General features: G+C 42.5%; 1 protein-coding gene across 1 annotated transcript in view; it reads left to right on the plus strand.

Annotated features, from left to right (window-relative positions):
* The first annotated feature begins 1,713 nt into the window (after nt 1-1,713).
* The window catches only part of LOC6618941 (uncharacterized protein DDB_G0284459), a 71,241-nt gene continuing 59,334 nt past the window's right edge, over nt 1,714-13,620 (plus strand). The window contains exons 1-2 of the mRNA XM_032724884.1: nt 1,714-2,234; nt 10,985-11,493. Coding sequence (XP_032580775.1) covers nt 11,179-11,493 — 315 coding nt within the window. The 5' untranslated portion in view covers nt 1,714-2,234; nt 10,985-11,178. The remainder of the gene's footprint in view (nt 2,235-10,984; nt 11,494-13,620) is intronic.

Consider the following 13,620-nt stretch of genomic DNA (forward strand, 5'->3'; position numbering starts at 1 on the left):
TTAACACCACCTGCCAGTTGACCCATCCTGCGAAATCCTTTGACGAACGAAAACATAGCACCTAATAGTCAAACTGACACGGTAAGCTGATTAACTCTAATCTAAAGTTGCAACCGGGGGAAAATAAAACACCGACCGAACACAATCAAGGAAAAGCGAGTGTGAGCCAAAGGGAAAATAGCAGGGAAAAGCACAGCACGCATAGCCTGCGAAAAAGCACTGATCGAAATTGGGTATGCAAATGAAAAAGTAGCTTGCTCGTAAAACTTTAAAACGGAACTAACAAAAATATTTTATAATTTTTCATTATTAAATATTTATCTAAAAGAAAACAAAATCATTTTCACAGTTCTTTAAGTGATATATTACTTGATAATCATTGCATCTGCCTATGTAGCCTGTTTTTTTTTCAGTGCACTGCCTGAAGCAGCGGCTACACGACGACGACTGTTTACATTTGTCAAAGATTTGGGGCTGGGCAAAAAGAGGTGAAAAGCAGGGGTTTCCCACCGAAGAGCTGGCTGCAATGAAGACGGGCGGAACAAGTGCACGAAATTGAGAGCGACATGGAAGCCGAGGAAAATAAAGAGGATCCAGCGGCAGGACGGATAAAAGTGCACCCAACATGGTACCAAAGTGACCCCTAAAAATCCGGCTACCGAATGCCGTCGGATACTCTTATCTGTCCCCGGATTTGTGACTCCTTTCCACCAGTCTCTGGATTCACGTTTTCCTTGTGTGTTTAGAGGGTGTCTGGCCTCATCTGGCTTGGTTGTATGGCTGTTTGGCTGTTTTGGCTTTTTGGCCGCTTGTCCTCTGTCCGCGTGTCCTTGAATTGGCTTAGAGTTCTCGGGGGTGTCGGGATTTGTGGCGTCTCGGGTCTCCCAGTCTCCGCAGTCTCGGTCTCAATCTCCACCTGACCCCAAAACAGACACAGCAAAGTGAAGAGCAAAACACCGAAATCCCGAAAAAGGTGCGCGTCCTAAGCTGACCGTGAATGGATGAGGATCAAGTTGTCGAAATTGCCAGCGGAACCCAGCTTACTTACCGATAATAACTTGCCCTCTTGTTGGCTAGCTGTCAGCACTTTGCGGGCAAGAGCAGGTTGGCAGCCCTGTCAGCGATTGGGGCGTCTATCGGACAGGTTGCCAGCTCCTCGCAGCAATCTTAAAAAAAGTTACCACACTTTGGGCGGCTTTCAGCAAAGTGTCGTCATGTCTACATTGTTTTTCATTTTACAATTACAAGCGAAATAACTTAAAGTGCTGCTTTCACTGATAAATGTATATAGTACATCATTTCAAGAGTTTATTCTCGGGCTTTGGCAATATTTCGCATATAGTTCATTTGCAATGCCCTCAAACTTTCCGACCAAAAGGATGCGGAACGGGCAATGGCGGCAATCATTTGAGCCGCTTCGAAAACATCACTTTGCCCCAAGGCTGTTTGACGGTGGGTGGGTGATTTGGTATGGAAAAGTAGGCAGTGGTGAGGAGTGGGATGGCGGTACCGGCTTGGTCATATTTTTGGCGCAAGTTTTCACCACACGCCCAAAAGTGGAAAATGCAGACGCTGCACTCGCCGCTGCCGAAGAAGACGAAAGGCGAGGAAAAGTGGCAAGACGACTGTGCCGCCTCGTGCGGCAGCTCGGCGCTTCGGCATCGGAGCTCGGCTTCGGGAAATGGCGCTCGGCAAGTCGGGAAACACAGGCGGCATTATCAGACAGCAACTTCAGTTGCAAGCGAGCGCTCAGCGTGTGTGTCTCGTGTCTCTCGGGCGGCAAACAGCAACAGCAATAGCAACTTGCAACTTGCAACAGCAGCAACGTGCCACAGCAGCAACTAGCAACATAAATTGCGTGTTTCTTGACTTTGACTTTGGGCCACACAACGGTTTCGAGTTTGAGTTTCCCGCGCGCGCTTTTCTCAAATCATTTGGTCGACGGGCGACTGTTGAGTGTTTTGTTTTGGTTTTCGATTGTGTTGCCTTGTCACGTGCCCATTTGTTTATTTGTTTTTTGTTGCTGTGTGTTGTGTGGTGTCGAGCATTAAATCAGCGTCCAAAAGAACAGCCAAGCCACCGTGCAGCATTTGCTGGACTTCTTTTGAAATTGAAAACCGAAATTCGTTTTCAAAGCGCCAGCATTAGATGGACTTCCCAAAAAGCGCTAGTTGCAACTGAATCCAGTTCCAACATTCATTGCAACCGAAGGAAAGTGCAACTGCATACGTTTGGTATGTTTCTAAATATTACTTATTTTTAAGCCCGCAAGTTTTTATGTTCTACTTTATCCTTTTTGTACTTCTGTAAAATATTTTCTTCAGCCTAAATTATTAACTGATCTACTGATTTGCCAGCAAGCAAGCTGCAATAGATTTGCTAATATTTCTTTTCCCGCACATCTTTCAATAACAACCTGCTTCATATGTTGCAACCGATGGGAAATCCGCCACTTTTGCAGAATTATAGTAAGCAGAGAGAATCGCAATATTTCTTCAGTATTAATTCTTCGAAAAATCATAAGCAACATACACGGAACATCTTGTGGCAAGCAAAGTGTTTCGTTATTGTTGGTCTTCCAATAACGAGCTGCGATATTTATTGCAACCGTTGGAAACTTGCAACATTTGTTCAACTGAACGGCGTGTGTGACTGGTGCGTGTTGCCTTACTATTTTTTTTTTCAACATTTCTTACCATTTTTTTTTTCGTTGTATTTATTTTTAGCGAAAGTTTCTGTTGGTGTTTTGTTTGATTTTCTTGTGATTTTCTTGTGCCGGCGTGACGAGTTTGCCAGTTTGCTGTTTGGTTATTGCTGTTGTTGTTAGGGGAAAAATGAAAACAATTTGCAGTGGATGCTCGGCCTCCGCTTTTCTTCATCTCCAGTTTGGGCGCCCCTAATTAAACCGGTTAAGCGTTTCGTTTTTGTTTAGTAATTTTTGCTGTTGCTTTTTTTTTTTTTTGTGCGGTTTTCGGTTTTCTGCTAATTGCCAGTGAAATTTGTGACAGCAGCAGCAGCACGACAACAATCAGCTGCCATTGTGTGTCCTTGTTAATGAAATCGTTAAGCTTTCCGAAGGACCCGTAGCCATGGCGCTCACAGGACGATTACGTTGACGAGGGAAGGGAGAAACATACAAAAAAAAAAAGGAAGAAGGAGGTGCTGCTGGCTAGGCCAATATCAAAAGGATTTCGTTTGAATGCGAACATGAAAATGTGGGCGAAATATGCGAAAAATGTTTGCCCGAGGAATCTGGCAATCGGAGCGATATGCCGATGGCGAACCTGATGGCTGCCTTTGGGGGGATCTCGTCAACAAGCTGTTGAAACGGCCAAAAATCTGGTAAAACTAAAAAAAAAACCTATCGAAATAATGGCCCACAGGCTGTTTACATGGAAAATCGCAAACGAAATGGGCAGCTTGCAGTTCAAAGGTTGTGGAAAGTGCGGTAGTTAAATTAACATTGAATATAATATATAAGTAGCGAACTTGCTCTTCTCTAAAGTAATTATCGGAAATCACTGATAGCCTTGTTTGTTTGCGCCTAATCGAATTAATATGCAAATTCTTAATTAAAACTCCATCTAAATGTAAAAACAAAAATCAAAACTAAGCGAGTGAAAATGCTGAAACAGACTGAAAAGATAAACAAAAAGAATTGGGCAACTGAATGAATATGAAGCCATCAGCAGAGCGCCATGTGCAACAACAACAACAACTTGCAGGGTGTGGGTGGAAAAGCGGCGGAAAATGGGTGGTGGTGGCTGGAGGGGGCAAATGTGAAAACGCGCCAAAGAGACGGACAACAGCGGAAAAATGCCGCCAAACGCAAATACTGCGGCACAATTTCATTTTTTGTTATCTCACTTTTTTTGCTTTATTTTTTATTAATTTGCATCGTTTTTTGCCTGCTTTTCCGGAGGACACCAACACGCACACACACACCCACACACTCAAAGCTTCGTCGCCTGCGGCCCAAACATTTTAGATTTTCACTTTTCCCAGCCGCGACTGCTGTTTTATTATTATTTTTTTTTTTGTGTGTTGACAAAATATCCCACAGCAGCAGCAAGGAAAAAATGAATAAAAAAGCGACTCTGACTCACATTATGAAATTTTTAATCAAATGAAATGACAATAAAATTTTGCCGTTGCCAAATTAAATGAAATGTCAATTTCAAATTCGAAAATCACTTAAAAGTCGCAAAAGAAGTGAAAAGTCGGTGGGATGGGCGAAGCAATTCAAATTACAATTTAATATCTTTTTTAGTTGTTTCCTGGTACTTGAAAGTTGATTGCCCAATATAAACACTTGATTTACTCAGTTGCAATTTCAATTATCATTCTTGCAACTTAATATATTTAATCATTCAATATTCAATCTACCAGATTTTCCATCATTCTGTCTAATTAGTCCGATTTTATTAACACTGTCGGCCAGTTTCAAATTCGCAATCCCAAGAAACTGGATTATAACGACTGCAAATGGTTTATCCAATTAATGACTTAATTTGCTGGCAAAAATCAAACAATTCCTTTCAAAGGGTGAAATGTGAAGCAAATGCACTACCAATTCAACTAGAACTTGGCCACATAGTTGGCCATTTATGCAAAATAGATTTACAGATTTGCATCGAAGCGCCAGGTGGCATAATTGATATTAATTTTGTAATTAAAATGTAAACGGATTGAAGGAAGAAGAGCTGGAGATTATGCATTATTTCGCAGTTGAAACATTTCAATTGAACAATAAACAAATACCAAATCGCAGAGAGAACAAGCAAAATTGTCAAACATTCCGACGTTTCTGACACTTGACATGGACTGGCAGATATGTACATCTGCATGTATAAACGCCATTCGTATGGCCTAATTTATGCATATTTGATGAAGCGCATTTTGTAATGAATATTACAATAATCGATGATCGCCAATATTAGGTTTTGTTTAATTAAATTACCTTCTTGTTGCAAAAGTCGACGGCCAAATTGTTGGAAAATTGCAATCCGAAAATCGAAAGTCTCACTCATTTTCCATCCAGCGAATGCAGCGGAGCATTAAAATTGGCTTTTAATTATCACGAACTAAAAATACACAAGCAGAAAATAGAAAAACAAAAACATACTCTGCATAAATCCATAAATTGCCTAAACATGAACAAGAGCACAAAAATGATATAGCTTTTATCCCCTTTCATGTCCGTAAATATGATTAAAAAGTTGCGATTTTAATAGATTACACGTTGATTAAAATTTCGTTGCGGACTTAAATTAAAGATCTCCATTTTGGGGGAAAAGTTGTATGAAAAGAAAACGAGGTAATTAAATCGTTGTGAAAATGGATCGTTTTCAAGCTGAAAATCAGAGTATATAGCAAGGCAACTCAATCTCTCATGCCCCTTGGGCTTTCACCAAAATTGGCGACATATGTATTTATTGGGATTACTTAGATCGAGCTCAGCTCTTTAAGTCCTCCAAATATGTATTGGCTGGCTCACTTGACAGCTGTCAGCTTCAACTTTTGGCCCCATAATCCCCCTTTTTTTTACCTGTCTCACCTGTGTTTTTTCCTTATTATTTTCTTCTTTTTTTTGCACTTCATCAAGTTGCGTTGAGCCAGCGGAGAAGGAAACTAAATGCGCAAACATATGTTCCCCATTTACTTGCGAGACACGACAACTCTGTGAGAGTTTGAGTGTGCACTGGAAAAAAAAACGAGTTACAACACTATGATTGCAAGAGTATGTAAAGACAAAGAATATAAGGAATGTAAAATGATAAGACATGTTGTAAAATTGTAAATGAGCTTGAGTGCTGGTAAGTTATCTTTGCTCTACCAGAATCTACACCGATTTCTCTCAGTGCACTTGTGTGCTTGTCGATGTCCTAATGTATGTATTTGCATCTATTAGTGTGCGTGCCATGATGGCCAGGCGACTACAACAGCAACAAATAGCCAAACAAAAAGTTTTGGCTTTAGTTTTTGCATTCGGCTTCGGATTTGGCCTATGGCCATAACGAGATGGCCGATTGGGCTGGGAGGGTTGAGGGGATGGGGATCGTGTGATTTGGGAATGTCGAGATAAAAGTTAAAGCCAGCACACAAGTGTGAAGTATAACTTGGGGCCACAAGAGAAGGCATTCACATAATTGCACTTAAAACACTGTGTTGCTTATTAATATGAGTATAAAAAAGCAGTTAACATTCTTGTTACTATACCATAGAAATTACGTGAAAGTTAGGCAAATATTTGACCAGCTGTTTTCGACTTTCCTTCTTCGGCTGCCTTTCATTACTCCTCACGTTTTGCCTCTATACACATTCTCTCCTCCTTTCCAAATTCCAAATTCCATTTTCCCTCCCTCTCCTGTTCGAGATTCCCATAATTCTGTGCTGCCTCCCAGGAGGTTAAGGGTATCCAGTGCTTCGTCAGGAACTTTCGTTCGCTTGACAACCGTACAGACAAAATGGCTTAGTGTAACACTTCCGTTTCCTGCCTCACACACACACACACAAAGAGAGGGTCTCATTTGATTAATGGTTTTTTGTGCACTTTCCGGCTCCATTCTGGCCCCCCTCGTTTATGGGACAAGTTTACAACAGCACGGATCCATTGGAAATGCGTGTTATTATTTGATGCCCCAAAGCTGACGAGCGACGAACCCAAGTCCACAGTCCTCTAACAATCTATGATTCCTTTCGAGCTGAAAAAATAATGTAACCCGCTTATTCCGAGGCAGAAGGCGAGCTGGCCACGTTTTTCCCGCTGATTAGTTTTGGGAATTCCCATCGCCTTGGCTGTCAAACATTTTGAATGGTTATGGGCCTGCTTTTGGCCTCGTTTTGGCCAGCATCTGCCATAACTCACATATTTCCCCAACCGAACCGACTGCAGTCGCATTCATGCATAAATTATGCCACGCTGCGTATACGCAGCGCCTGACACCATAAAAATAGCAGCCCGACTAGACGACAAAAGCGAAGATGACACAATTCGGGCACTTGGCCAAAAGGTTAAATTCACGCCGATTGGGGTGAGCTCCGACTACCTAGCAGCTCATCCATATCCGGGCCAGGCAAATCCTAAAGATGATAGTGAACAGCGAGCATTCCACTGAGAGGAAACTGTAAGACATTATAGAAGACACATTATTTTTTTAGTAAGCCAATTGAATTGTAAATGGAGTCATAATTTCCGTGAATTAAAATACAAGCTAGATATCTATAATCATGCGCCAAGTCTGCATAATTTCCATAGCCTATCTTTCAAATAGTTTTTCCCAGTGCAGCCACGTGCTCGGCAGGACATCATTTGAGCTTGGCGCTCTTTGCGCCAAATGGCCAATGCCCTGAAACGGTGTGAGATCGAAATTTGTTGGAATGCAAATCAAATTAGACACACATACATACACAGCAGGAGCGGGAGGAGGAGGAGGAGGTGCTGGGGAGTCCTGCGACTCCTTCTGCTGGCGGAGCTCAAAGGCCGGATGCTTTTAATCAAAACAGCAATGCAGCTAGCCGCCGGCCATCGGCTCTTCGCCCTCCGTTCACCTGAAATCGGCAAGTGGAAAATATGCTGCAGCTGGCCTAAGGCCCATGGAATCGACACACGGTTGCAACGGCAACAGCAACAGTAGTATCACCAGCAGCAGCAGCAGCATTTTCCGCAAGCCACCCACTTTTCATCCGCTTTTCCCTCTGCCTTTCTGCGGCATTCTCTTTTCAGCTCTCATCGAGCCTGATTGCATTGACCGAAGGATAAGACCAATTGGCGCCACCTGACGCTCACAAGTCGCGAATTCCTTGTCTTGACTGCGTCCTTCACTCTTCATCCTTGGTCCTTTATCTCTCTGCTAACGTCTCTTTCGCACTTTCGAGGCGCTTAATTGCCCGGAAGAACCGGAAACATTTGTGATCCGCCAAGGGATTTATTGCTCACTCCTTCTTGCAAGTAGAACAGCTTATAGTTATATTAATGAAATAAAAATAGTAAATACTGTAGGGTATTTAAATGGCTGTGTTAGAAGGCATCTCTTGTTGCCTTTCCTGTATCATAGGCGTAAATCCAAAAGGGGGGAGGGATGCTAACGGAAAGGGCAGACAAGGAATTTGCTAATATTTCACTAACGAGCAACAAGGTGCCACGCCCCCGTTTTCCTGGCTTTGAGAACCGTTCATTTGCCTACTTCCCCCATGCCCACTTCCGGCCCCATCCACCCATATCCGGTTTGATCCTGCAGCAACTTCCGCTTTTCCAGGACATTCTTATCAGCGTCGCACGTTTTTATCATAAATGTTACACTTCGCTTGCAATTTTTCGCTCGATTTTTGTGGGCAGCAGCGGCGAAATCTTTACTTGTTTTCTGTTTTTTTTTTTTTTTTGGCAGGAGCATAAAACGCCAGACGACCCCATCGGATTTTGAGTTCTCGAACGGATCTTGTTGAGTTCTGGGCCCCATTAAAATACTTTATGGGGGGCAGGTTATGGGGACATTACGTAATACTGGCGTGGCCAATGTGGAAACAAGTGTTGGTCCTCCCGCCATTTATTGTTTATCAATTTTACGAGGGTGGCTATAAACGCGGCACGGTTTGTTGTGATTTAAAGCGAAGCATCGGAACCAATTTTCTCCAACAATATTTAATGGCAATACTTTATTTTACCGCCCTTCTATTTTTAGTCTGCAAACATTTTAACTTTAAAGTTAGATAGTCAATAGAATCATAAATATTCATATGCTGTTGTGTTCTTTAGTTTTCTTTTCACACAAAACCGTTTTCGTTTTGTTTTCGAATTTGTAATCTTTTTTTTTCTGTAAATAATTGTTAATCCTTTCAGACTTTTGTATCCACAATTTAAGACTTTTAAAGGCCGACTGAATTGTAGACTGTTTTGTGAAAACACTCCATGTCTGAATGAACACACTGGGCTTTCGGCAGCCATTGGCAACATTGCTGTCGCCAATTTATGGATTTTATTCATTGTACGGCTTACTGGTGGTCCTTTTGTATTGGCAATATTTTTTATGATTGCCCACCTTGGTTCGACCTCAACCCACTCGCTGATTGGCGTAATGACGATGATTATTGGGCCACTTTACAGGGTGGGCGTGCCAAAGGGGCTGTGCGTGCGTTGCGTATAAGCCATGTCTGCCATTCAACTCGAATGATCATTGCTCTGCGGCCAACGGACACTTGTGCAAATGAAGTGTGTACACAAAGTATCATTCACGCTATCATTGACACCAAACAAGAGGGGAAATGCCATTGAAGGGGGGGCTTCACTGTAGCTTCACAGGAGCAGCAGTAAAAACAAGTTTGTTAACGCAGTCAAAAGTTGTTGGCCATCGAAATGTTCAGATTCCCTTTTATTTTTGCATCCTGGCCAGTAAAATAAATTTCATTTTACGCAGCCAGTGCATTTTTGTATGCCAATGCAGTTTGCATACATTCATATCATATCCAGCATTAAATTGTTTTTATTTTTTCAACAGCATTTTGTTTGCCTGCTTGTCTTTTGCGGATGTGCAAATATTGTGGCGAAAAAGTCAATACAATAATGACCAAAATATGGCATTCGATTCGAGCATGTAAAGCTCTTGTAATAAACAATGGAATTCTTGTGTAGTTTGCAGCATTTTGTTGCAATTAAGGTTCCACTATTTGATAATCTTATTTTTTTTTTTCAACAGAAAAATAAGGGAAATCTGAATTCTTAACTTACATGATTATTCATTTGCTGCGATGAAATATATCTGCACTTGGGCTTCGTTTTCTGTGTGTAAAATTTATGATTATGCAGCTGAAGAGGCGCCAGAGCGAGAAGGGGCGATAGGGAGCGAGCGAGAGGACGCACGATGGCATGTAATTGCTGGCGGCTCTTTTGCAGCCATTATTGCCACGCCCCCTTTGGCATCAGCCACAGCAAAGTGCAATTTTCGCAGCAACTTTTATTGCATAGATATTAAAAAATGCAATCCCCCCCTCCCCTCCCCTTCGACGGAGCAAAACGGCTCATCTTCATCATCTGCTTTTACCCCGCATTTAATTGAAAAGTGAAATTGATTTCTTCATCGCCTTTCTTCTGCGCGAAAGAAAATGGTTTTGTTTTTCGTTTCGACTTGTGCATTCATTATGGAAAAATCATATTTTTGATTTTTGCACGCAGACATTTTGCCAATTGCACTCATTATTTGCCGTTTTCTTTTGTTTTAATTGCCGCGTTTCCTTTCGTTTTTTCCTGTCCTTTTCTTTCTTTGCTTCTCATATTCGCTGTGCGTTTGCGTTTGCTGCGGCCATTTCCATTGGTGGCCACAATTATTGCCATGGAATATTAAAATGATACATGCCTCAACTACTCGAAATGTTCCCGTTTTCTCTTGTTTTATTTTGCCGACAATTTCAGTGCTTAAAAATTCCATTAACTTGCACTAGCAACAAATTCGTAGGCCAAAGTGGAGAAAAGTCTTGAAGACTGTGAAATAAGAAGCTGAAGCATTTCTTTAAGAGAGTATTGCGATTATGGATGAAAAGCAGGCTGCGATTAAGAGCGCGGCAGGAGAAGCAGTAAACACAGATCAGCAAGAGAAACGACAGCAGATTAAGAGCAGAGGGGAAAGAGAGAACAGAAAAGGCGACAGCCGCAAGCTGTAAAAGGAAAACCTAAATGACTTTCAATTGTTAACTATAATATCAATAATTTACTATTTGAGTATATCTCATTTATCTTATATTTTTTAAACCCCGTTTTATTTAGTTATTGTTAAATGTTTTCTCTTTGCCTATGCATAATACTACTCTATTTTGGGTACTCACCCGTTTAAAAGTTTGGCGGAATAGCAAACGATTTGGGGACAAGCAATAAAGCAGCTGTTTGCCAAATTCCCCTATATTCGAAACGCATACAGATATATGTCTGACACTTAAGAACAAGCTGTATTTATTTGCGCTCTACTCACTCGTTGAACAAATGTTTTTCTTCCAGTGGGGCTGGAGCAAAACACTTGCAACTGGTGGAGGCGAGAAACCGAAAGCAGAAACCAGAGACAGGAAAACACAGCGGCAACCAAAGTGTTGCATACTTGGCACAAATAGAATAGCGTGAGCGAGGATACGGATACGAATATACGTAGATACAGATACATATCCGCCACTCCATAGACGCAGAGGAGCGGCAACATGCCGTCGTCAGCAATAAATAAAGCAGCACGCAGTGTTGCCAATGCGATCCAATTGCTGGCAATCGTTCTCTATTGCTGCTGCATGGTGCATGGACAACAGCAGCAGCAGCAGCTACAACCACAACAGCAGCAACACTTGAAGTACCAGCAATTGCAATACCAAATGCAGCAGCAATATGAATACCAGCAGCAGCAGCACTACCAGCAGCAGTTTCAGCAGCAGCAGCAGCAACATCTGACACCCACGGCAGCACTTGCCCAGCAGCAGCAGCATGAGGAGCAAATCGACTTGCTGTCCACTCAGCCAACTCAGGTGAGTGATAATCTGGCCATCACATTTTATAACAATTATTGTGGGGTGAAATGTGCAGAGGGTTGGTGGGTAGTTGCTGGTTTGCACCGAAAAGTAAAGCCGACTCCAGCTCATTTTGCAATTAATTGAACTTCGAGAGCCAGGCAGAGTTGCCACAGCTGCCGCACATCTGACTGTCTCTCTCTCTCTCTATCGCTAGCTTCCATTGGTGGCAAATTGAATTTGATTTCAGTTCTTCTTCCAAAGCAGCAGCTGCAACTGCTTAAAAACCAAATCCCCAATTGCCAACTTTTCGTTTTGCCAGCCCGGCTTTTCCAGGAGATTGGCCCACAGCCAGGCAGTGAACCTCAAGTTCAATAAGCTGATTAACTGAATGAAATCAGCAATGAAAATGAAATAGAAAGTGCCTCCAGCTTTTTGGCTTGGCTTCTTTTGTTGCGTTGAACCACCAAGGCAACCGCCGCCATCCAACTGATGCCCTCTCAGTCCCAGGCGCCCATTTGCCAAAGTTGCCACCCAGAAGTAACCACTTCTGGCAGCCGCACTTCTGGCAATTTGCGGCTGTTAAATGATTAATTTGTTTTTGATAGACTTTAAGTTATATTTAATTAGCAGAGCAAGAAAGAAAGGAAATCGGAAAGGAAAGAAACTTTTACCCCGAGGAAGCTTGCATTTGAAATGAGTTGGCAGCTCAATTGGAAGGCTGTGGAACAGTCTGACCAGATTAAGTTTGGCAATGGATGTGGGATAATTGACAGGCACACAATGCATAAGCAAAATGAACAAGACTAGCTCTTTGACTATATTTGTTACTTAAAAGAATCTAAGATCAGGTTATAAGCCCATCATAAGCCAGTCTGGCAGCCCAGTTAGTGCGGAGGCATTCGGAGGGATTTCAATTGGTGTCTGTCGTAGTTTTTTTTCAAAGACCACTTCTTGTGGGGTTGACAGCCCTGGCTGCGGCAAGCCTGTTAATTTCACACACGATTTGCTGCTTAGTTTTTGCACTTTCTACACTCCTGTCAACTGACTTCTCACAGTCTTGACTCCTCTTTCTCCTCCTCCCAAACCACCAAACACCCCCTCTTTGGACAAAAGGCGCGCCAAGCTTTTGTCAGGGGCACGACCACCGACTTTCCATCCCAACGCAACCGCGAAACACCACCCCTCCCCACCAGACACTCTTTTTTTCGTCATTCCGCTGAAACTGAAACCCAGAGCTCTAAACCAACTTTGCAGGACAAAACGTGGCAGCGTTTTGTAGATTTTTAAGTCCCACAAATTTTAAGTGTCAATATATAAAACCGCATATGTGCGGGGCAAACAATGGATGCACCACATGGCGGGGTGGGGGCGTGGCAAAGGATGGGAAGTGGAGGGGCAACGAATGGCTACGAGTCGAAATTCATAAATTCAAGCGTGGACGAAACGAAATGGTAAAATAAAATGCAACCAGCAGAAGTAAAAGCAGGAGCAGTTTTGGCTTGGATTGCGAATGGACTAGAGATGGAACACTCGTTGGGATTATCAAAAATAACTATCGAAGTTTGGTTATCGATGCAGCGTTTTTAGAAGGGAGACCCTGTTGAAGCTAAATAAATGCCCGTACGACTTTGTAATACTTCCACTTTATTCGACAAACTCATCCAGAATGCCTCTTTCAGAGCAAACCGCTAACATTCTCTCAATCCTAATATTAGTTTACATAGGTTTAACATAGTCATAGTGTTAAGAGTATCGATATGTCTGAGTGACCCTCAACCAGCCTACTGATCCTGGTTTCTTATGTCAACATAGTTTGCCTGTCTTACACAGGAGGAAAACGTTGTGCAGATGTTCTTCGCCCTGCTCACACACAGCTGAGAGATTTCGAACTCCTCGCGCTGCGTCAGCGGCGGCCCAGTTGGTTGCTTACCAGATGCAGATTCTTTCCTTTTGGTGCAACTGTTGCAAAAGATATGTTGATGTGATGTTGAATCTCATCCTTAAGATCCATATTGTAACGCTGGTACAGTTTCGACGTTTTAATCCATCCATCTTCCCTTATTCGACCTTTCTGTTGGGCTCGCCACCGAAGGCCTCGTCTGGCGTATTCTCATTTTTTTATGCTCTGTATGCTCCACAAAA

The sequence above is a fragment of the Drosophila sechellia genome, chromosome X (assembly GCF_004382195.2).
Source record: "Drosophila sechellia strain sech25 chromosome X, ASM438219v1, whole genome shotgun sequence".
NCBI lineage: Eukaryota > Metazoa > Arthropoda > Insecta > Diptera > Drosophilidae > Drosophila > Drosophila sechellia.